This window comes from Dipodomys spectabilis, unplaced genomic scaffold (genome assembly GCF_019054845.1).
Source record: "Dipodomys spectabilis isolate Male_0828 unplaced genomic scaffold, ASM1905484v1 ptg000761l, whole genome shotgun sequence".
Classification (NCBI taxonomy): Eukaryota; Metazoa; Chordata; class Mammalia; order Rodentia; family Heteromyidae; genus Dipodomys; species Dipodomys spectabilis.
In genome coordinates this window covers 25,910-51,494 of record NW_024871438.1, presented here as the reverse complement: position 1 = coordinate 51,494, position 25,585 = coordinate 25,910, and the positions used below count along the sequence as shown (strand labels likewise).

Below are 25,585 nucleotides of genomic sequence, written 5' to 3'. Positions count from 1 at the left end.
TAGCCACATAGCCCTTAGTTTTTCTTTTGCCACTTAAGCATGTTGAATGGCTAAAAGAGTTTATTCATTCTGGGAAACTTCTTCCAGCTTATGATTGGTCAACTTTGCTCCTTTTTCTTTCCTTTCTTTTCTTTCCTTCCTTTCTCCCTCCTTCCCTCTCTTCTTTCTTTCTTTCTTTCTTCCCTCCCTTCCTCCCTCCCTCTCTTCCTTCTTCCTTTCTTTCTTTCTCTCTCTCTTTCTTTCTTCCCTCCCTCCCTCCTTCCCTTCCTCCCTCCCTCCCTCCTTCCCTCCCTCCCTCTCTTCCTTCCTTCCTTCCTTCCTTCTTTATTTTTGCTTGGACACTATCCTTGAGCCTTTTTGTACTCAAAGCTAGCGCTCTACCACTTGAGCCACAGCGCCATGTCTGACATTTTCTGAGTAGTTTTATTAAAGGTAAGAGTCTCACAGACTTTCCTGCTCCTGCTGGCTTTGAACTGCAATCCTAAGATCTCAGCCTCCTGAGTAGCTAGGATGACAGGTGTGAGCCACCGGCACCTGGCTGGTTACTCTTTCAATCCTTGCACACACGGGTAAACAACAGATAGTCTATAAGAATTAATTTCATTGATTGTTGAAGATTGGGTTTTATGGGTTTTTTGCATAATCTCATGTGTATAAAATACCTGCCTTGTGTACATGGTTTATTATAAAATAAGCTTTGTGTGAGGTGATTTTGCCTAGCTGTGCACTAATGTAAGTATTCAGAGCATATTTAAGGTAGATTCCACTAACATAGGACGTTCAGTGGGTTAGCTACATATTAAATGCATTTTGAACATAGTTTATTTCAACTCACGATAACGTTATTGAGTCATAACTCTATTAACATCAAGGCTCAGTTATTATTATTAAGGTCAGATATGCGTGTCCATTTCTGTGCAGAAGGTTGCATCCCAATAGAGGAAGTCATTCTTCTAGTAGAAGAAAGAACTAATGTTCTAAAGACATGAAAGAAAGCCTTACAAGTGCTTTATATTTTTCTATATTTTTAATCAAGTATCTATCTATCTATCTATCTATCTATCTATCTATCTATCTATCTATCTATCTATCTATCTATCTTTGTTGTGGGACTCGAACTCGGGATCTGAGTGCTGTCCCTGAGCTTTTATGCTTAATGCTAGTGCTCTACTACTTTGAGCCACAACCCCATCTTCAGTTTTTTTGGGGGGTGGTCCGTCGTGAGGTCTGAACTGTGGGCCTGGGCGCTGTCCCTCAGCTCTTCAGCTCAAGGCTAGCACTCTACCACTTGAGCCACAATGCCACTTCTGGCTTTTTTCTTTTTGCTTATGTGGTGCTGAGGAATCGAACCCAGGGCCTCAGGCATGCAAGGCAAGCGCTCTACCGCTGAGCTACTTTCCCAGCCCCATCTTCAGTTTTTTGTTTGTTTGTTTGTTTGTGGTTCACTGGAGAGAAGAGTGTTGTGAACTTTCCTGCTTGAGCTGGCTTTGAACTGTGATCCTCACACCTCAGTCTCTTGTGTAGCTAGAATCACAGGTGTGAGTTATTTTTCTGATTTTTTTTCCCCCCTCATGACAGAGTGGGAAAGAGAAGATACATCTTGGGGAGACCCTATGTCCCACAGATGTTTAGGCATAAAAACGGAGTCTGTTCCCAGGGTTTTTTGTTGTGTTTTAGCCAGTTCTGGGGCTTGAACTCAGGGCCTGGGCACTGCCCCTGATCTTCTTTTGCTCAAGGCTAGCACTCTACCACTTGAGTCACAGCGCCACTTCTGGCTTTTTCTGTGTATGTAGTACTGAGGAATTGAACCCAGGGCTTCATGCATGCAAGGCCAGCACTCTACCACTGAGCCACGTTCTCAGCCTTGTCCCAGGCTTTTGTAGCAGAGCTAGGGCAGTAGCATTTGTAGACATGTGTAGAGCTGTACGTCTTTGAAGGAAGGCTGTAGGAGAGGAGATGGCAGAGATTTTCCTGGAAGGAGGGAGTATGAGTAGAAGAAGAACAAGGCGAACTGGAGGAATTCGAGGGTGTTTTGTGCGGTTGGAAGCCTAATAGAAGCACAGCTGGACTGAATCAAGATTCACACTTGGGCCCAGATGTGGTTTTTAGCATCAATCTCGTCTGATTAGCCCCTTCTAGGTCTCCCCTTACACCTCAGAAAAGAAAGGAGACTGAGCTGGGTGCTTTTCTGGGTATTTATAAGGTTGTTTACTTCGATTTTCTTGTTTGTTTCAGCACGTTGTTCATTAAATGATAAGGTCCTATTACATAGGGATCTGAAACATACAACAAATAGAAAAATCTCCCAAGAGACAGGCGCCGGTGGCTCAGCCCTGTCGTCCAAACTACTCAGGAGGCTGAGACGTGAGGATCACGGTTCAAAGCCAGCCAGGGCAGGAAAGTCCATGAGACTCTTACCTCCAATGAACCACCAGAAAACCGGAAGTGGCATTGTGGTAGAGTGCTCGCTTGGAGCTGAAGAGCTTAGGGACAGTGCCCAGGCCCAGAGTTCAAGCCCCACAACCACCACCACCACCATCAATCTCCAAGACTGGTTAAGGGTCTCTTGATCTCAGCATAATACCTTCAAAATATGTACTGATTTGATATCTTTCTTACCTTTTCACTTTAATAAAAAAAAATTAGGTATAAGCAAGAAGAATGCAGCTAAAACATATGATTTTCCCGTTCCATCACCAGAAGCTTCCGAAAAAAGGGAACAAAGGAAGAAGGTATTTTGGAAAGGGGAACGAGCAATATTTCAATCTTAGATCACCTTCTTTAAATATGAACACGTGAACATGGAGAAGGCAGTGAACAGGGGTCCATCTTTTCACTAATTAAACTCTCTGAAAGGAGAACATAAAAGTAATTTGTTGGAAATGAGAATCTTTATCAGCCGTGAAGAATAGTTCCTTTTGTATTTGAAAGTGTCTAATGCATTTTAATCAATATATAACTCCTGAATGGTTTGTTGTCAAAGCACAATCTATGTCCTATAAGATATAGAACATATTCTAGATATGTAATGAGGATAGACATGGGAGTATGATATCAGTATTTTTAAATTATTATTTTAGTTGGTTCTGGGGCTTGACCTCAGGTCCCGGGCCCTGTCCCTGAGATTCTTTGTATTCAAGGTTAGCACTCTACCCCTTGAGCCACAGCTCCACTTCCAGCTTTTGGTGGTTAATTGGAGCCAAGAGTCTCACAGACTTTCCTCCTCAGGTTGGCTTTGAACTACTCATCTTGAGTAGCTAAATGACAGGTGTGAGCCAAAAGTGCCTGGCAAAAACAACATTTTTTATACTGATTTCATATTGCTCTCTCTTTTTTTTTTTTTTTTTTGGCCAGTCCTGGGACTTGAACTCAGGGCCTGGGTGCTGTCCCTGAGCTTCTTTGTGCTCATGGCTGGTGCTCTACCACTTGAGCCGCAGAACCACTCTGGCTTTTTTTTTTAGCAGTTTATTGGAGATAAGAGTCTCATAGGGACTTTTCGGCCTTATGCTGTCTTTGAACCTCGATCCTCAGATCTCAGCCACCTGAGTAGCAAGGATGACATGCGTGAGCCACTGGCACCCGGCCATATTTGCTCTTTTTGAAGACAAGGAATGCATACTAAGCTTTTAGCAGTAAGGCTGACAAAGATGAACTTTTTCTGATGAACTGTATCACTGACTGTCCAAATGTCATGGTCATTTGAGCATTTTAGACATATTTGAGATCAGATGCTCTCCTAATCTTTGATTACAATTTGAATTTAAAGAAATTACTAGTTTATGAGGACATAGAATATTGTATCATGCCTGACATTTCAGTTTATTCAAGAGATAATCCTTGTATAGGATAAAGCTGTTTCAGTGTGTGGCTAAACTTTTGCATCAAATGTAGTTTAACTGAGCATCTAGTAAGACATATTTCTTGCAAAAAAGATTTTCTTTATGGTAAGGAGAAAATAATAGCCAGAATTTACTTTTTTTTTTTTTTTTGCTAGTTATGGGCCTTGAACTCTTTTCTTTTTGGTAAGGAGAAAATAACAATAGCCAGCATTTACTTTTTTTTTTTTTTGCCAGTCATGGGTCTTGAACTCTGGGCCTGGGCGCTGTCCCTCAGCTCTTCAGCTCAAGGCTAGCGCTCTACCACTTGAGCCACAGCACCACTTCTGGCTTTTTTCTGCTTATGTGGTGCTGAGGAATCGAACCCAGGGCCACATGCATGCAAGACAAGCGCTCTACCACTGAGCCACCTTCCCAGCCCCTGCCAGCATTTACTTTTAGCTCTCATGTTCTCTCACATTAGAATGCATGCTTTGCATACACATTTTTCATTCTAATAATCAAGATGAGATTTAAACATTTAGACAGTGCCCCACAATTGGTAAATGACAAAGTTAGGTTTTGAATCTAGATCTATCTGGTTTCCTATTTTTTTTTTTTTTTTTTTTGCTATGCTTATGATGCCTAGTCATTTCCTTTGATATGTCCTCAGAGAAACAGTTCTTAGCTAGAATAAAATAAATGAAAAATCAAATCACCACTCCAGGGTTTAAGACCTAGCAATAGAAGTTCAGTATTTTTACTATCTTTGAAAATGGGACGCGTTGGAACCAATTAGGTAAAACAATTCAGTGCTTGTGGGAAAACAATCACACTTAGCTTACTTTGTCTGAGGGCTAATACCTTTATAACCATCGTATGGCTCATGGAGCAACATTGTTTAATCACAGCCACCTTAACTCTTTGAAAATGCATTATGCTTTTCTGCCGGCCAATTCCTTCCCTGTGCTTCTCTTTGAAAGGCTTCGGTGTGGAAACACGTAAGCAAAGTGATTTCTAGAATGATGGAGGAAAACGAAAAATATAGACTCAGATTGAACTGCCCCAAACCAACTAATACCAGTAAGTGAAGGCCATTTGTACTGTGTGAAGAAGATTGAGTTCTATAAACAGCTCAGTTCACCTGGGGCCCATGATACGCCATGTTCAGTGCCCAGCGCTATGAGGCTCTCCTGTAATCACGGCCCTTCATTAGTGGAAGAAAGAATACAACATTCACCAGCAGTGAGCGCAGAGCAAGTGTGGGTGAAGGAGTAAACGGTGTGGGCTGCAAGTTATTATGCAGAGGGAATTTGTCTGTTCAATGTGAAAAGGCCAACTTTTTTTTTTTTTTTTTGCCAGTACTGGGGCTTGAACTCAGGGCCTGGGCACTGTCCCTGAGCTTCTTTTGCTCAAGGCTAGCACTCTACCACTTGAGCCACAGCGCCACTTCTGGCTTTTTTTGTGTCTGTGGGACTGAGGAATCGAACCCAGGGCTGCATGCATGCTAGGCAAGCACTCTACCCACTGAGCCACATGCCCAGCTGAAAAGCCGACTTTCTAATACAGCTTTCAAAACATCCATATGAAAGCCATGTTAACCAATAGGAAATTCTATTTTCTATATAACTTCCTGGAGTCATTTTTCCTTCCATAGGTGCTACTTCAGTTCACCGTGTTTAACAAAATCTGCCTTGAATTATGGTGTTGGTGTCATTATTTTATTCCTGGCACAAACAACTCAAGAATGGAACCAGGTAGTCAGGGGAAACATTTGGTGGACTCTACTTTGCTTAGTAAAAGAATCAGAAGTGCTGGAGTCTCAAAGTATTAAGTTGAATAAAATGAATGCAAGGAATAAATTGTGAATTGATAAGTAGAAAAAGTTATTTTCTTCCCTTCACACACACAGCTCCTCATATACACGGTGCATGCTTCACTACATTCTCAGATCATTATTTTGGTGGCTTTTTTTTTTTATTTGAGTCATTCAACTTGCAGTATTTAATTTTGTGAAGCATAGCCTAATAACAAAATAAAGCAGAAAGCCATTTTATGAGCATCATGACATTGGAAACTTGTTCATGTTCATCGAAGATTGCATTAATAGTCATTGCACAAAATGTTTGCAGTGATGGCTGGTAAACCAAGGTTCAAATTCATGATACTTCATTTCTCCTTCTTTTCTTTCTTTGTTCATTCATTTGTTCCTTCCCTCGCCCTCCCCTTCCCCCTCCCCCTTTCCCCCTTCCCCTTCCCTCCCCCTCCCCTCCCTTCCCCTCCCCTTCCCTTTCTTTCCTTTTTGTGCCAGTCTGGGGGCTTGAACTCAGGGCCTGGACACTGTTCCTGAGCTTTTTCACTCAATGCTAGCACTTTCGCACTTGAGCCACAGCTCCAATTCCAGTTTTCTGGTGGTTCATTGGAGATAGGAGTTTCAGAGACTTCCCTACCAGGGCTGGCATCAAACCATGATCCTCAGATCTCAGCCTCCTGAGTAGCTAGAATTACAGGCGTGAGCCACCAGTGACTATTTCCTTTTTTCATGTTCACTTGCAAAGGAGAATGAGGTAGGAGTTGGGATTAGGAAAAAGAAAAGTAGACAATAATATGTTAGAAAAGAAGGTTGTGGATGTAATGGACATTGTTCAGAATGTTAATTAGTCCCTATAACCTTACACTTCATGTTCTGTTTGATGCTCCTAGCAAGAGGCCTTCTACTAACCATAAAGTAATCTTGGAAGGATTTTTTTAACAACTGCAAATAATAGCCTGCATTGTCCAAAAATAGCTTCTTAGAAACAAAATGAATCCATAAAATTTACTATTTTGCATTGCAGTTTTAAACTAGATTACAATTTTTATAAAGCTTATGTTGCAAAGTTTTATAACTCTTGTTCCTTACTACGTATTCATGAATGAGAAATGTTGAGTCCAACCGAAATTTTTCTTCTATTTTATGTTGTTTCTAGGTTCAAATTAATACAACATGAATCATCTATCTCCTGGTAAGAATCCATTTAGATAATAATTGTATAGTGTTTCCCTTTCTCTTTTATGCCCTACCTTCACCAACCTTTACTATATACTCATTGCTAGTTCCAGCCTGTTTCTTTCCTTCATCTGCTATTTGTCACATAGTAAGTACTCATTAAATATACAGAGACCTTACTTCATTCAAACACCATCTCTGTCAATGCTGTGGGAAATATTGTCTCCATGGACACACACACACACACACACACACACACACACACACACACACACACACACAGAAGCCTGGCTTCTGTGTATTTTTAATGTGTCCCTTTTGCTATACTGGGAATAGATGTTGGTCCTGTTCTCTGTTTATTTATTTACATGCTCTCTCACGTAGCTCATTGATTTTTACGGTTTCAATTACTCTTTCTAGGTATATGACTTAAATCTATTTGCACCCTAACCTGGCTTATGTACCTTTGGTTTTCTTTTACTTGTACGAGAATTGCTTTTAATGCTCCATTAGACGTGAGCCTGAGGAAACCAACATGGTGTTTATAGTGTGTGCATCTTGATGCGAGATTAATTAGACAGTAATCAAAGATCTGAAGAAGGCTGAGACTCTGTGTTTCAAATAGTCTTGCATGACTCCAAGACAAGAATTTGTATTCTCTTCAGCAGGCAGTGAAGAGACATGGAAACTTTTCCCTCTTTTATTTTAAATGACTTCACAGATACAGAAAATATGAGAGTAACAGAGGACTTCCACACACTGATCAAAGTTGCCATTTTTAACATGTTGCCGCATTTTCTTTTCTGAATATGTGTCAAGTGTTTCCCCTTAAAACTTTTCATATGCATATCCTGATAAGAAGGGTGTTTTTATTTTTGTTTGGTGCCAGTCCTGGGCTTGAACTCAGGGACTCTGGGAGCTGCTCCTGAGCTTTTGGGCTCAAGGCGCGTTTGTGCTGTACCACTTGAGCCACAGCTGTACTTCTGGCTTTTGGGTGGTTTATTGGAGATTAGAGTCTCACAGACTTTCTTCCCTGGCATGGCTTTGAACTGCGATCCTCAGATCTCAGCCTCCTGAGTAGCTAGGATGACCGGCAGCAGCCAACTTAACGAGGACATCTTTTATACTGTAGGTGTACTATGATGATCAAAATCAAGAAATCTGGCATTAATATAGGACTTCTATGTAATTCAGACCCTATCTCCATTTCTTTTATAAACCCAATACATACCTTTTGTGTGTGTGTGCTGGTCCTGGGGCTTGAATTTGGGGTCTGTGAGCTATCTCTGAGCTTCTTTGCTCAAAGCTAGCATTCCATCATTTGAGCCACAGCACCACTTCCAGTGGTGGTTCATTGGAGATAAGAGTCTCACAGACGTTCCTGCCCAGGCTGGCTTTGAACCACCATCCTCAGATCTCAGCCTCCTGCGTAGCTGAGATTATAGGTGTGAGCCACCAGAGCCTAGCTGTATTTTATTTTTTCAGGATTATGTCCCAAGTTTCATCCTGTCTCTGTCAGTCTTCGTACTGTCCACATTCTTTTGCCTTTGTCTTTCATGATACTGACAGTTTGTTGTTGTTGTTTGTCCATTGTGGAGCTTGAACTCTGGGCCTGGGCACTGTCCCTCAGCTCTTCAGCTCAAGGGGAGCGTTCTACCACTTGAGCCACAGCACCACTTCTGGTTTTTTAAAATGGTTATTGTAGATAAGAGTCTCACAGCCTTTCCTGCCCGGGCTGGCTTTGAATCCTGATGCTCAGATCTCAGCCTCCTGAGTAGCTAGGATGACAGACGTGAGCCACCAGCATCTGGCTAGACCAGCCATTTTTGGACCGTCTGTCTGGATTTGCTGATATTCTCCCATTATTTGACTTCAGTTACACGTTGTGGATGTAGCCTTCTGTGAGCAAGGTTTTGATCTCACATTATCTCATCTGGAGCCATGGGATCCACAGCCTACTAAGTGCTTGCCCAATTAGAGTCACAATTGCCCTTTGTCCAAGAAATCGGCATTTTATGGAAAGAGATTAAGAGACTATGCAGCTACCTTTTCCTTCACCAATATGTAAACCATCGAACAGCAATAGAGAGGCAACATAGATGTTTTAGAATCTGTTGCCCTTTGGGGGAGTGGTTGGTATAAAACAGATCAGGAGGTATAAAAGAAAAATTGGGAACCATAAGCCTGCTCCAAGTAAAAAGTGAAATGCCCCTGAATGGGGGTGGGGAAGGGTCCGAGAGCAGACACTCGGTTGGATGGAGTCATCAGAACGATGGGTAAGAAACAAGGAAGTGGATGCCAGGCGCTGGTGGCACACGCCTGTCATCCTAGCTCCTCAAGAGGCTGAGACCTGAGGATCGTGGATTGAAGCCAGCAGGAAAATCCATGAGACTCTTTGTCTCCAATGAACCACTAAAAAAGCCAGAAGTGGAGCTGTGGCTCAAGTGGCAGAACATTAGCCTTGAATGAAAAAGCTCAGGGACAGCACCCAGGCCTTGAGTTCAAGCTGGAGTCCTAGCACATGTGCCAACACACACACACACATACACACACACACACACACACACACACACACACACACACCCCTGTGTGAGTAAAGGTTGTTGATCCAATGGCTGAAGTGGGAGGCAAATGGCGCAGAAGATCAAGCCTCACTCAGCCAGAGCAGGGAGAGAAAAATTAGAATAGAAACACGTCAGTCAGGAATGCTTTAGGAGTTCTAGAACTGTAGCCTGCTTTCTGAAAGGTCAAAGGGAGCTAGAGGCCTATGATGTAGTGTTTCTATGGCAGAATTCTTGTGAATGGAGCAACAGGAGTGGGAGGGGAGGGCTTGGAGGCGTGGCTCAGTTGGGTGCTAGCCAATGAGTGGAGGCATCAGGTACCAAGTTCAAGTCCTGGTCTTGGACCTAAAAAATGGAGAAAGAAAAGGAGTTGGAAGCAGCGCACTGGTGGCTCACGCCTGTCATCCTGGCTACTCAGAAGGCTGAGATCTGAGGATCGTGGTTCAAAGCCAGCCCGGGCAGGAAAGTACGTGAGACTCTTGTCTCCAATGAACCACCAGAAAGCCGGAAGGGGCGCTGTGGCTCAAGTGGTAGAGCGCTCGCCTTGAGCTGAGCTCAGGGACAGCACTCAGGCCCAGAATTCAAGCCCCATGACCAACAAAAATAAAAAAAGGAGTTGGAGTGAAAAAGACAAATTTTGATGGTCAGTTAGAGAAAGCCAGTCATTCAAGCAGCAAGTTGATGGAATGTCTATTTATATAGTCTTAGACTGTTATAAGTGTTTTTCAGTGACGATTGACATATTTAATAAGCTTCAATGTTGTCCTCTTCTATTTAGGACTAACCTATCTTTGGATCTGCTCCTCCTTCCCGCCCTACCCCCCCCCCCCCCCCCCCCCCCCGTGAAGATTATGAAAAATGGAATCGCAATAGTTCATTTTATGAGTGCATTTTGGTGCAATTGAAACCTTAACTGTTGAGTGGAAAAGCAACCCTCTTTCAAAGTTATTAGCATTTATTTGTCAGCCACTAAACCTTGTGGTATTGTTATGCGAACAGAGGTGTTATGTTCAGCATGCATTTTTATTTTGATTCTTTTTAAATGAATCTTACACTTATGATTTAAAATAGCATCTCAGGGCTGGGAAGGTGGCTCAGTAGTAGAGCACTTGCCTTGCATGCATGAGGCCCTGGGTTCGATTCCTCAGCCCTGCATAAGCAGAAAAAACTGGAAGTGGCACTGTGGCTCAAGTGGTAGAGCGCTAGCCTTGAGCTGAAGAGCTGAGGGACAGCGCCCAGGCCCAGAGTTCAAGCCCCACAACTGACCAAAAAAAATAAAATAAAATACAATAGCGTCTCAGTGCAGTTGCTTTTCCTTCTCATTACACACTTATGTGTCCCTTCTAGATGCTACTTTGTAAAATTAAACTTGCATTTATTGAAATAATCTTGGCATTCTGCTCTTTTCTTACAGTTATTTTGGGTGTCCAAGGCAGTGATTTGGGGTGTTATTTAAGCCATTCCTTCATATTAAAGAAAATTAGTATATGGACATATTTCTGATATGGACAGAGTACTCTTATACATGTATGGAATGTACCAGATAGAATGTGTGTAACATTTTGCCCCGAAAAGGCTCATGGTCCACCCAGAATGCCGAATGCTTTCAGTTCTTCTGGAAGAGTCCTCTGAGACGCAGCATGATCTCTTAGCTGTGATTTCATGTTAAAAAATAACCACTGTTCAAAGCCCAGCCGGGGCAAGAAAGTCTGTGAGATTCTTATCTCCCATTAACCAGCAAAAGCCAGAAGTGGAGCTGTGGCTCAAGTGGTAGAGCACCAGCCTTAGTGAAAATGGTAAATGACAAAGACCAAGCTCTGAGTTCAAGCCCCAGTACTGGCGTGCATGTGCACACACACACACACACACACACAGGACCTGGGAGTCAGCTCCACGTCAACCTGGGCAGAAAAGTCCATGAGACCCCATCTCCACGGAGGGAAGTTGAGCCCTTATCACAGGCCTGCCATCCCAGCAACAACAGGAAGCCTAAGATAGGCAGGTCTTAGCTCAGATGCACCTTGGGTGGAAAGGGACACCTGATCTAAAAAATAACTAGCAAAAAAAATAGTGCCAGAGGCATGTGCTCAAGCGGTAAAGCTCCAGCCTAGCTAACACCAGGTCCTGAGTTCCAATCCTAGAACCACCCAAAAATTACATTTCAGAAATACATTTGTGCAGAGTAAGCATCCTCATTCCAGCGGGGGAGGGACACGAGGATCGGGAGGAGAGCGGAGTGGAGTACGATGGAACCCCAGTGGGGGGGGGGGTGCTGTGTCCCAGATGTGAGGTACATAGTGAGCTTGCACAATGCTTTCCCTTTGATCCTGCTATTTGTTTACAAAATTCTGACACCTTCCCCAGTCCTGGAGTCTCCACTGTGCCACCTCTGAGCTCTATCATCTCCCCAGTCCTGGAGTCTCCCTGTGCCACCTCTGAGCTCTAGCATCTCCCCAGTCCTGGAGTCTCCTCTGTGCCACCTCTGAGCTCTATCATCTCCCCAGTCCTGGAGTCTCCTCTGTGCCACCTCTGAGCTCTATCATCTCCCCAGTCCTGGAGTCTCCTCTGTGCCACCTCTGAGCTCTAGCATCTCCCCAGTCCTGGAGTCTCTACTGTGCCACCTCTGAGCTCTAGCATCTCCCCAGTCCTGGAGTCTCCACTGTGTCACCCTCTGAGCTCTATCATCTCCCCAGTCCTGGAGTCTCCACTGTGTCACCCTCTGAGCTCTATCATCTCCCCAGTCCTGGAGTCCTCTCTGTGCCACTCTCTGAGCTCTATCATCCCCCCAGTCCTGGAGTCCTCTCTGTGCCACCCTCTGAGCTCTATCATCTCCCCAGTCCTGGAGTCTCCACTGTGCCACCTCTGAGCTCTATCATCTCCCCAGTCCTGGAGTCTCCACTGTGCCACCCTCTGAGCTCTATCATCTTCCAGTCCTGGAGTCTCCACTGTGCCACCCTCCGAGCGATACAAGTGAGAGCCCCTCAACCCTGGCTTGGACTGCTTTTTAAGGATTGAAGTTTTTAGAAAAAATTTAAAAACTTGCTGGGCGCCAGTGGCTCCCGCCTGTCATCCCAGCTACTCAGGAGGCTGAGAGCTGAGGATCATGGTTCAAAGCCAGGCTGGGCAGGAAAGTCTATGAGACTCTGATCTCCAAGGAACCACCAAAAGGCAGGAACTATCGAGCTGCGGCTCAAGAGCAGAACCCAAGGCCTGAGGTCAAGCCCCAGGACTGAAAGAACAAAGTTAAAATTTTTCTTTAAAAGGGGCTTTGTTCTGATCAAATTCTGTCTTGCTGTGTGGAATCCTAGACCGTAATTGGAAGGACTCTTTGTAAGTCCCTCTGCTCGCACTGATCCCAGCTCTCCTCTTTTATTTAGAGAATTTTCTTCATCTGTTTCTGCTCAGCCAGAGCCAAGTGCCTGATTGGTCTTCCTGCCATTTAAAATCAAAAGTAGGTACTGTCCCCTTCCCTTTTTAAGAAGAAAGAGAATTGCTCCTATTCCCCCCTTCCCATAGATTTCTGACTTGTATTATTTGAAATTTAAATATAGAGCTCCTAGCCCCGGGGTGAGCCCTTTAGGAGGGTCTCAGGATGGATTTCTCAAAAGCTTCTATTCCTATCCAACCATTCCATTTTGAACATCATTCTTCAACCCACGAGCTCACGAGCTTTACAAAGAAACCTTGTCAAGTGCCTTTGTCATTTCTCTCATTGGAAAAGACAACAAAACAAAATCCCAAGTGCTGAGATCAAATGGAAAAAGGTTCTCAGCAGCACTGTTGGTCTTTTAAAATGTGTGTATAGAAAATAATTATTTTCACATCAAGTATCATGTGAGATCTCATAGCGGAGGAAATTGTTTCATGTCCTTTTGACTTTTCTCCCTGAGGCTTCCTTCCAGAGATAAAACTGGAAAATATTGTATTGCAAGAGTAGGGTTTAACTCCTGAGATGAAAGGAAGAGAGGAGAAACAAAAGAGGGAGGAAGAGAGAAGGTAATGAAGAATGTGTGCTGAGCATTGCACTTTACAGGTGGAGATAAAAGACTTGTGTCAGGGCTGGGAAGGTGGCTCAGTGGTAGAGTGCTTGCCTTACAAGCATGAAGCTTTGGGTTCGATTCCTCAGCACCACATACATAGAAAAAGCCGGAAGTGGTGCTGCGGCTCAAGTGGTAGAGTGCTAGCCCTGAGCAAAAGAAGCTCAGGGACAGCGCCCAGGCCCTGAGTTCAAGTCTCAGGACTGGCTAACAAAAGAAAAAAAGATGTGTGTTTGAGGCTAGGAGGTGACTGTTGACATCTTTAAAAAAATAAATCAATATCTAATTTTCACATGTGCCTTCCAAATTATTGGAGGGGGGAAAACGTTTATATGGAAACAACGAAGAAAATGAAAGTGCCAAGGAGCTTTGTCTCAACTCCTGTCGTCCGAGCTACTCAGGAGGCTGAGATTTGAGGATCAAAGTTTGAAGCCAGCCAAAGTAGGGAAGTCTGTGAGCCTCTGATCTCCAATGAGCCACCAAAAAGCTGAAAGTGGACCTGTGGCTCAAATAGTAGAGCACCAGCCTTGAGCACAAAAAAGCTAAGGGACAGCACCCAGGCCCTGAGTTCAAGCTTTAATACTGGCATGCACATGCGCGTGCGCACGCACACACACACACACACACACAAGAGTGCACACCACGACTTTGCCCTTTCTGATTTGGCCAGGATGCTAGAGGATGCTGGGTGCTGGGTATCAGATCGCTGTGAGTTCACTTCCAGGTGATGTCAGCCGGCCTCTGTGATCACAGTGGTTGTGTGAGCAATAGCAGGTGCTCCAGCAGGGCTGGGCACTTGCACCGTGCTCTTCTGTCATTTGTGCCTCCCACGGGCCTATCTATTAGAAACCACCCTTTGTGCAAATGCAAGGGAAAGTCTGAGGGAGGAGGCTGGCAGAATGCCCACTGTGTGGGAAACACACACTTAATATGAGTTTCTTTTTTCTCCTAATCACAGATCCTACTGTCTCAGCAAATTCTCCCTTCTAAAAACTATGCTTGGTTGTTATTCTTGTTTTTCCTATTTTTCCCAACTTCTCTTCCTTCCTTCCTTCCTTCCTTCCCTTCCTTCCTTCCTTCCTTCCTTCCTTTCCCTCCCTCCCTCCCTCCCTCCCTCTCCTTCCTTCCTTCCTTCCTTCCTTCCTTCCTTCCTTCCTTTCTTTCTTTCTTTCTTTCTTTCTTTCTTTCTTTCTTTCTTTCTTTCTTTCTTTCTTTCTTTCTTTCTTTCTTTCTTTCTTTCTTTCTTTCTTTCTTTCTTTCTTTCTTTCTTTCTTTCTGTGCCAGTCCTGGGACTTGAACTCAGGGCCTGGATGGAAGCCTTGAGCTTTTTTACTCAAGGCTAGCACTCTACAACTTGACCTCCAGCTCCACTTCTGGATATTTTTTTGTGGAGTGGGGGGATCAGTCGTGAGTCTTGAACTCTGGGCCTGGGCGCTGTCCCTCAGCTCTTCAGCTCAAGGCGAGCGCTCTACCACTTGAGCCACAGTGCCACTTTTGGTTTTCTGGTGGTTTATTGGAGATAAGAGTCGCATGGGCTTTCCTGCCTGGGCTGGCTTTGAACCGCGATTCTCAGATCTCAGCCTCCTGAGTCCCTAGGATGACAGGCAGGAGCCACTGCTACCTGGCTCCCAATCACTATTTATTTATTTATTGCTGGTCCTGGGGCTTGAACTCAGGGCCTGGGCACTGTCCCTGAGCCTCTTTTTGCTCCAGGCTAGTGCTCTACCATTGGAGCCATAGCTTTTTTGAATAATTTATTGGGCTGGCTTTGAACCCCGATCCTCAGATCTCAGCCTCCCGAGTAGCTAGGATGACAAGCGAGAGCCACAGTCCTGGTTCCCATTACTTTTTATAAAATACAATGCTACCATTTACTAAGTGAAGGAAGCAGTTGAGGGGCCCTTCGGGGATAATTGGATGAAGAAAATCTGATTTCTATCTCTAACACACACACACACACACCAAATGGAATTATACTCACCCATCAGGAAGAATATGATTATGTGATTTGCAAGAAAATGGATGCACCCGGAAAAAGATTCTGGTAAGTGAAGTCAGACTCAGAGAGACAAAAGAAACGTGTTCTCTTGAGTATGGAAGTTAGCTCTAAATTATAAATATGGTGTAACTGCATTCAGGGTCGTCAACATCTGTGTACACATATTAATGAAAACAGGAGAGGATTCCAGTGGTGTAACTCCTTTGAGCGACTAGTTAGTTGTTTACAGTTGACAGATTAGCAGAAATGAAAACAAGAGCCAGACTCCAGTGGCTCACGCCTGTCATCCTAGCTACTCAGGAGGCTGAGATCTGAGATCATGGTTCAAAGCCAGCCCGGGCAGGAAAGTGCATGAGACACCGATCTCCAATAAACCACTAGAAAACCGGAAGTGGTGCTGTGGCTCAAGTGGCAGAGTGCTCCCCTTGAGCTGAAGAGCTGAGGGACAGTGCCCAGGCCCAGAGTTCAAGACCCAGGCTTGGCACAAAAGAGAGAGGGGTGAGGAGAGAGAAAGAGAGAGAGAGGGAGGGGGAGAGGGAGAGAGTGAAAGGGACAGGGAGGGAGGGAAAAGGGGAGGGAGAGAGAGGGAGAGAGAAGGAGGGAGGAGAGGGAGAGGGAGGGAGGGAGGGAGAAGGACAGGGGAGGGACAAGGAGGGAGAGGAATGGAGAGAGAGGAAGAGGGAGGGAGGGAGAAAGAAGGAGAGGGAGGGAAGAAAGGAAGAAAAGAAAAGGAAGGAAGGAGGGAATGAAGAAGGAGGAAGGAAGGGAGGGAGGGAGGAAGAAAAGAAGGAAGGGAGGGAGGAAGAGAGGAAGGAAGGAAGGGAGGAAGGAAGGAAGGGAGGGAGGGAAGGACGAAGGAAGGAAGGGAGGGAGGGAGGAAGAAGGAAGGGAGGAAGGAAAGAAGGAAGGGAGGAAGGGAGGGAGGAGAGGGAGAGAGGGAGGAAGAAGGAAGGGGAGGAAGGAAGGAAGAGAAGGAAGGGAAGGACGACGGAAGGGAAGGGAGGAAGAAGGAAGGAGGGAGGAGAGGGAGGGAGGAAGGAAGGAAGGAAGGAGGAAGGGAAGGGAGGAGGAGGAGAAGGAAGAAGGAGGGAGGGAGGGAGGAGGGAAGGAAGGGAAGGGAGGGAGGGAGGAGGGAGGAAGGAAGGGAGGGAAGGAAAGGAAGGGAAGGAAGGAGAGGGGAGGGAGGGAGGAAGGGAGGGAGGGAGGGAGGGAGGGAGGGAGGGAGGGCGGAGCTGGGGCCTGTGCTGTGGGGCTGGGTGTGGGGAGGGGCGAGGCAGGGACCGGAGGGAAGGTGTGCTGTGGGGCTGGGTGTGGGGAGGGGCGAGGCAGGGACGGGGAAGGGTGGCCATGCACGATCCGGGTGTGTGAACACGGAGGTAGCAAGCACTGTGGGGGGGGCGGTCTTGGGCTGGGAAAGACGGGGTGAGGAGGAGGATGGAAAGGGGGTGCCGTGGGCCAAACCTGGATCGAGATGCACTGCACCCGCACACGGCCGCCTTGAAGCCGCACCCCTTTTGTGCTCCAATTTCAAGATGGCCCAATACACTTTGGGGTGCTTTTTTTTGGGGGTGGGTGGGGGGAACCCATTCTGCCACCATCTCTCTTCGTTTTCGGTTCCCAGGCGGTCCTTGCGATCCCACAGGAGCATCGAGAGGTGGTGCCAGAAGCCAGGAAGGTGGGGGCGCCCGTCCCCGGTGGGAGGGGCTCCCCCAAATTGGCAGGCTGGCGGCGGGCTGGCCCTCCCGTCTCTCTGGCGCCTCTCTGGCAGGAGCCGGGGATCCAGGCGCTGACAGCTCGCGGGCTGAGGACGAGGGCGCCTGGCGTCGGTCCTCCTGGGCTTACCTGGGTCTCTGGAATCTTCTCCGCACCCCCCCTCTCCCCAGGAACCCCCCAAGAGTACAACGCAGTAAGTAGTTATTTTCCTCGGGGTTCTTCTTGAGGTATCCTTGGCGTACCCCCCACCCCCCACCATGGAACCCCCCCCCCCAAAGCCTTTTATTGTTGTCAAATAGAAGGATTACAGAAAGGCAGAGGGTTTTGCATTTGGGGGTGTGGGGGGGGGGAGCTGGAGAGAAGGAGACCGTGATTTGTTTATTTCAATGGTGAGCTTGCAAATGAGAGGGGGGGATTGTTAACTTCCCATGCAACCCTCCCTCCCCCCATCCCACCCCCCCAAAAAATATAAATGGCCCTTGCTCTTGAGGAAATAAGAGATTTTGCAGGACTGAATCAGGGTAGAGCAGCCTGGGTTTGGGGTGGGGGGGGGGCGGTGGACAATCAAAGCTCGAGGAACAAATAGACCTGGAGACATGGCAGTGTATCTGTTGGAGACATGGAAATGTATCTGTTGGATTTTAGGGGAAAGACATGCATGCATGCATGCATACATACATACATGCATGCATGCATACATAAATGCATACATACATATATTACATATAATATATAGTATATTTTATACAGCATATTATATATATATATATTAGCAAGGAAGGTGGCAAGGGGAAATTTCATCCTACTGCAGGAACGTCAGAATCTTGAGGTTTTATGCTACACTGACAAGACGCTCTCTTTCTTCTTCAGTGAAGATCTGGGAGGTGTGGGTTTTTTCTTTTTTTTTCAGCTTGCCTAGGTCTATGCATTTTCCTGTCCATCTATCTGCCATTTCCCTGGGTTCCCCCCTGGCCCTGCCCCTCCCTGGCAAGCCAGGCGACCTGTTTGTGATGCTAGACGTTGTTTGTCTTTTGTTTTTTTTTTTCCTTTGGCCTGGACCCTGAGAAATCACAGCAGGCATCCATCAAAACGATCCGTGGATCCCTGTGGGTTGTAAGGCGCCCCAGTCGGGCTGTGCCAGGCGGGGTGTCTTGTTTTCTCCATCCTCAGCCTCTCCTCCTCCTCTGCCTCTCTCTCTCTAACCGACCTCCCTCCTCTCTCTCTTCCCCCTCCTCCCCCTCTTCCCCCCCTCCACGGCTCGTCTTAGGAGTGGGAAGACAGAATGGTGAAGTTCAACAGCAACCCCGGTGAGAAAGGCATCAAGCCGCCTTCGGGAGAGGATGGCTTCCAGACGGTCCCCCTCATCGCCCCCCTTGGAGGTGGGCCACCTCCAGCTGCCCACTCCGGAGAAGGTAATCAGTGCTGGCCACGCTCACCAGCCCCCAGCCCCATCCCATCCACTCCCCAGCCCAGGAAATAAAGCAGCCAAGTATGCCTTACCACCCCCCACCAACCTACCCTTCCACCCCCATCAGCCCCCCCCACCAACCCACCCTTCCATCCCCCCCATCAGCCCCCCCACCAACCCACCCTTCCATCCCCACCAACCCACCCTTCCATCCCCCCCATCAGCCCCCCCCCACCAACCCACCCTTCCATCCCCCCCATCAGCCCCCCCACCAACCCACCCTTCCACCCCCCATCAGTCCCCCCCACCAACCCACCCTTCCACCCCCCATCAGCCCCCCCCACCAACCCACCCTTCCATCCCCCCCATCAGCCCCCCACCAACCCACCCTTCCACCCCCCATCAGCCCCCCCCACCAACCCACCCTTCCATCCCCCCCATCAGCCCCCCCACCAACCCACCCTTCCATTCCCCCCCATCAGCACCCCCACCAACCCACCCTTCCATCCCCCCCATCAGCACCCCTCCCCCCAGCCAAGACATCATAGATTTTGGCTGAGTGAGTGTGTGTGTGTGTGTGTGTTCTTTGTTGTTGTTGAGGATAGCTCTAGAGACGAGCGAATGAATCATCCCCGGGTTATTGTTTAATGTGGCAATCACAGGGCAGGAAGACAAATAAAAGCTTCTGGCTGGTGACAGGAAAGGGGGGGGGAATGGGAATGTGGGGGGCCGGGCAATATGACTTCCTGATCTTAAGGAGGTGTTTCAAAAGAAAAAAAATCAACCCACAACCACACACAATGCCCAAATACAAAAAAAAAAAAAAATACCCTTGGCTGGCAAAGACTTAAAGAGAGAAAATGAGAGTCAGGTCAAGAGGCTGTGATTGTTAAGTTCCTAGCCCTGGAGTAGAGATACATGGATATATCGATATGTAGGTATATGTACAAATAGATGTACATGGATTTGCATATGCAGATACAGACTTCTGCATAGTATGTATACACACAAATATATGTGTACAAACATTCATATTGGTCATGTGTATTTCTCACACATATAATTGTCATACATGTCACGTTCCTCATGTATAGTTATTACATAGATTTCTCATATGGATTTGTCATACATGTATAGATGTATATATACACGTGTCATATATGTCTGTGTAAATACACATATTTGTCATGTATGTTTATCATATATATCTGCCATGCATAGGTACCCCTATTTGTCATAGATCTATTTATCATATATATATATCTGTCTTCTATATATGCACTATTTATATTTGTCCTAGATATTGATGACAGATATACTTATCGCCTGTCTATGTATTTGTCGTGTATATGCATCACACGGGTAGGTCATATATATTTGTGATCTATACTTGTCTCTGTATTTGTCACGGAGACAGGTCATCTGTATTTGTCACATATATATTGCTAATCTCTCTATATTTGCCACCCGTGTATGACAAAATGGCCAAATCCTTACTCAGCCGAATGACTGAATGCAAGGCATGGTGGTAAATAAATGAAGGGTTGGGGTGGGAACAATTGAGCTCAGTTGGGAAAGGGGGGGCTGGAGGGGAGGAGATGACAGGGTAAGTCAGCTGCGAAGGAGTTGGGGTTTGACCCGAGGGTGAATTTTGGCTGGGAGATCAGGGTGGCTGGGGAGGGGTAGTGGGCTCTGGAGGCAGGAAGGCTGTAGGGGAGCAGCAGGAATGAAGAGCATCTTTTTTATGGGGGGGGAGGCGTGGCTGGGCATGGGTGATTGGCTGACAGCACATCTCCTGACAGGAGAAACCCACAGAAAAATGGAGGTGGCGTGTGTACAAAGCCAGGGTTGGGGGGGGGGCGGGATATGGTGCTATGCATCCATACAGGTGGGAAAAATGTCACTTGGGGTTCACCTGGGGGAACTGGGGGATTTGTTTTTAGAATGTGATGGAGCAATAGATCAATCCATCTTTTCTTTTTTGGTTTGGTTTGGTTTTCTGGTTGTCTCCCCCGCCCCCCCCCCCCCCTTTTCCTTGTCTCCCTTTCCTCTCCAGGAGGGCATTGTGTGTGTGTGTGTTAACCAATCATCACGCTAGGAGGCAACGCTACCTAAAGAGCCAGGGCTGATTGGCTGGCGGTTGAGTCATTTTGTTTTGAAAGTGCACAGATTTGCCAACCCCCTCCCCTTCGCCCCCCCTCCTCCCTCCACCCCTACCCCCACAGGGAGGAGAGGTAGGGGAATGGCAAGGCAGAAAGAAGGAATTCCTGAGCCACTTTCATTTAAAAATAAAAGTCTTTCCAGCTGAATTTCCAACACCTAAAATAAGCCCCTTCTCTAAGCAAAGAGGCTGCGTGAGTAGCAGGCAATCTCTGCATTTGACACCCTATGTTAGAATCTCCTGGAGTGGTGTGTGTGTGTGTGTGTGTGTGTGTGTGTGTGTGTGTGTGTGTGTGTGTGTGTGTGTGTGTGTGTGTGTGTGTGTGCCAGTCCTCAGGTTTGAACTCAGGGGGGTTGGGCACTGTCCCTGAGCTTTTTTTAATTTCATTCAAGGCCGGCTCTCTACCACTTGAGCCACAGCTCCCATTTCCAGAGCTTTTGGGGTGGTTCACCAGAGACAAAAGAGTCTCACAGACTTTTCTGCCCCAGCTGGCTTTAGAACCGTGATCCTTGGATCTCAACCTGCTCCTGAGTAGCCGGGATTACAGGCGTGAGCTACTAGTTGGTGCCTGGCTCTCTGTTCTCAGAAGCAGAGAATTGTGTTTCTAGTTGGCCGTGCTGATATTTAAGATCCTGTGATCTCGCCAGGTCCGATGACAGAACAGGTGTGTGAAGAGCAGATTCCTTTTTGTTTTTGTTTTTGTTTTTTCTCTCTTCCTGTCAAACTATCTCACTCTGACCTTCCTTGTTTAAAACCATTCGCCAGCCTCCCTTAAGGGCAAATTCTTCCCACCGCCTCAGCCTCCTCATAGCTAAAGGGGGTAGGGATGCACACCTCACAAGACTAGGGTAGAGGCGATCACGTGATACCCCAATTCATTTGTGAGCTCTTTGATGAAGTTCCAGTCGGAATTTGCAATTAAGCGATCAGAAACAAGTAAGTGAAATGAAATCATGGCTCCCCCCCCTCCCCATTGGGGAAAACCAGCTGTAGAAGGCAGCTCTGGTGTAATATTGCAAATTGTCTTGGCATTTGTCCATTGTATTCTTTTAATCTGTACGAGATCCAAAACATTCAGAGAGAGGGGGGGGGGGGAAAACAACACCAAACCAAAACAACCCGGGGAGGTCTGAATGAGGAGGACAGTCCATTTTCTATGGTTAACCACCAAAAACCCACTGATTTTATTTTATTTTATTTTCTGGATCAGAGAAAGGGCTTTATTTGGCTCCGTGTCAGAAAAAGGCTATCAACCTAGAGCCAGCGGTGACTGGGTTGTAAATGGCAGAGAGAATGTGTGTGTGTGTGTGTGTGTGTGTGTGTGTGTGTGTGTGCACGCCAGCACCAGGATTTGAACTCAGGGCCTCATGTGCTTGCGTGGCTTTGTTATGTATGACACTCAAAAGTGGATCATCTACCACATGAGCTACAGCTCCACTTTTCCCTTTCTTCCTTCTTTTCTTTGCTGGTTCATTGCAGATCAGAGTCTCATGGCCTTTCCTGCCCAGGCTGGCTTTGAACCACGATCCTCAGATCTCAGCCTCCTGAGTAGCTGGGATGACAGGCCTGAGCTACTGGTGCTGGATCCCAGCCCTTTTTCTAACCATTCACTCTGGCACTCCCTGGGGACTCCCAAGAACCACGTCCATCTCTGGTGCAGGCAGTACCCCAATCCACCGCCCCTGCCCCCCGCAGTCTTTTATAGGTTCCACGCCTTCTCCACATTGCTCCACTGGCTTCTGGTGCATGTGCTCTGGGGACGCACTCAAAGCACCTCGGTAGCAAAGCATTGCTCTGGTCAGGGGGACGGGCAGCTCACTCTTCTCTGTGCTGTCTTCCCGGTAGCCCTGTGTTACGTGTAGGGAGGTGGGGTGGGGGTGGGGTCATGCATTTGTTTATCCCTTGAGTCCAAGGCTCCAGGCGCTGGAGTGAGTTGCCTCAGGTCACAGGTGGATGGAGATAGAGGCCTGGAAGCCCGTGGACTCAGCACCAGTACTTTCCCCTCTGAGGCAGACTGACGTTCATGCCACCAAGCCTCCATTCAACTGTCCAACCACCCATCTGTTCATTCATCCATCTCTCCATCATCCATCCATCTCCCCCTCCATCCTCCATCCATCATCCATCCACCCACCTATTGATTCATTCACCCATCATCCATTCATCCATCCATCATCCATCCACCCACCCACCTCTCCATCCATCCATCCATCCATCCACCTATTAATCCATCCATCCATCATCCATTCTTCCATCCATCCATCCACCCACCTATTAATCCATGCATCTATCCATCATCCATCCATCCATCCACCATCCATTCATCCATCCATCCATCTTTCTACCCATCCACCCATCCATCCATCATCTATCCACCCACCTATTGATCCATTCAGCCATCATCCATTCATCTATGCAGCCATCCATCCATTCATCCATCCACCATCCATCCATCGATCCACCACCTATTAATTCATCCATCCATCCACCCATCCATCCACCCATCTATTAATTCATCCATCCATCATCCATTCTTCCATTCATCCATCCACCCACCTCTTCATCCATCTATCCATCATCCACCCATCCATCCACCATCCATCCATCCATCCATCCATCCATCATCCATTCATCCATCCATTCATCTTTCTATCCATCCACCCATCCACCCATCCATCCACCCATGCATACATGCATTCACCCACCCATACATCCATGTACCCACCCACCTATCCACCCATGCATCACCCACCTGGCCACCCAGCCACCCATCCACCCACCGACCTATTTATCCATCTACCCTTTCCTCCATTACCCATCACCCATCTATTTACCCATCCACTCATCCATCCACCCATCCATCCATCATCTGTCAATCCACCCATCATCCACTATCCACTTACCCATCTACTCATTCATCCACGAATCCATCCAACTCTCCATCCATCCAGCCAGCCAATCAGCCATCTACCCATCCATCCATCCATCCATCCATCCATCATTCATCCATCCATCCATCAGGCATCCAGTCATCCTTCTTTGTGGTAGGCTAAGTATACATAGTTAGAAAAAGCCAAGATGGCCACCAAATCCATGGAGCTTCCGATCCAATGGGGAAAACACTCCACACCAGTTCTGACCTAAATAGGAGTTAGGGATGCAGCTGTGGGAAGGACTGGTAATGGTGGAATTTGGTGCTTAATGAAAGAAAGGAGAAGGCTTCATGATGGCCAGAGAAGTCATGGGGCTGAGCCGTGAGTAGCTGGGATTACAGGTGTGAGCTACCAGCACTGGTCTGGTGAATTTTTTTTTTTAAATGGAAAGGGCTTCCAGGAGAAGAATTACAGAATCAGGGTCTTATTTTATGAAAGCCACCTTGTCTGCTGTGGGGTAGCTTAAGGACAAAGGACAGGCTCTGCCTCGTGCTTCTAGAACCTTCTTCTGATAATTTTCCAGGCAGCACTGGAGCAGTTACTTTCCCCGGAAATAAAGACACGGATGGAGGTGACTCAGTTTCTTCCAGCAGCTCCACTGTGAATGATGGGCGGAGAGGCCAAGGATGGCCAAGGCCCAGCTGTCTGTCTGTCCTGGGTTCACATAGGGGACAGTAGTGGGGGTTGGGGTGGTGGCTGCACTGAGTCCCCGTTCCAGGCTGGCTTGGGGGAGGCTCCCTTCTCTCAGCTCCCTCAGCCTACTCTTCCTGGGGACCCCAGAGCTGCCTTGTCTCCTCGCCTATGTGCCTGTCTAGTTGAGAAGTAAACTCCAGCCAGGCCACCAGTAAGGCGGCTCACGCCTGTAATCCCAGCTACTCAAGAGGCTGAGATAGGAGGATCCTGGCTTAAAGCCAGTCAGGGCAGGAAAGTCCATGAGACTCTTATCCATGACAAAACAAAAAAGAAAAGAAAAAGCAACCAGAAGTAAAGCTGTGCCTCCAACGTGTAAGAGCCCAAGAAAACCTCAGGGACAGAGCTCAGGCCCTGAGTTCAAGTTCCAGGACCAGCATGAAACAAAACAGAAATCAAGTTCTATTTCTTACTTGCCAGGGGAAGAAATAGACTCAAAAAAAAAAAAAAGAAGCAACTGAGTGGCTTTCTCCAAAGGATCAAGAGTTGAGAAGCTAGGACAGGGTCAGTAAACAGTCTTTGAGGTCTTGCTACCTTGATTTAGCTGAGTAACCACAGACCCCAAGATCTCTTTAAAAACTGTGTGTGTGTGTGTGAGAGAGAGAGAGAGAGAGAGAGAGAAAGAGAAAGAGAGAGAGAGAGAGAGAGAGTCTGTTGGCCTGTCTGAAATTCTACCATTATTTCCACCTGTACAGATGTAGGGTTCAGACTCAGTGAACTGACTGCAGTCTAGGAAATACCAAGAAAAATGAACAAGGCAAGCCAGGTGCTGGTGGCTCATGCCTGTCATCCTAGCTACTCAGGAGGCTGAGAGCTGAGGATCACAGTTCAAAGCCAGCACGGGGAAGGAAAGGCCGTGAGACTCTTGATCTCTAATGAATCACCAGAAAACTGGAAGCGGAGCTATGGCTCAAAGTGGTGGAGCGCTAGCCTTGAGCTGAAGGGCTCAGGGACAGCGCCCAGGCCCAGAGTTCAAGCCCCACAGACAGGCACAATCTCACTTTGGTTAAAAATAATAACAACCATCAACCCCCCAGGTAGACCAGATGTTCCTTAAGCCAGCTGCCAGGCTCTGGGCAGAATGCTTGCTATTGATGAAGTCTTCTGAAAGCTGGCCTGAACTTAACATGCCTGCTGTGTAGAAGGATGGGGATGCTTAGGGACCAATGGTGGACGAATGGCAAGCTTCACTGTATGCATGGTCAATCCCAAACCCTTTGTAGTCTCAACACCTGGAGAAACTATTTGTTGACTGTGTGGCTTTAGGCAAAGTGTTTAA

The 25,585-nt window shown here is 46.9% G+C and overlaps 1 protein-coding gene across 1 annotated transcript in view; it reads left to right on the top strand.

Annotated features, from left to right (window-relative positions):
• The first annotated feature begins 17,232 nt into the window (after nt 1-17,232).
• The window catches only part of Nsg2 (neuronal vesicle trafficking associated 2), a 33,442-nt gene continuing 25,089 nt past the window's right edge, over nt 17,233-25,585 (top strand). The window contains 3 exon segments of the mRNA XM_042672709.1: nt 17,233-17,307; nt 18,382-18,483; nt 18,485-18,526. Coding sequence (XP_042528643.1) covers nt 18,397-18,483; nt 18,485-18,526 — 129 coding nt within the window. The 5' untranslated portion in view covers nt 17,233-17,307; nt 18,382-18,396.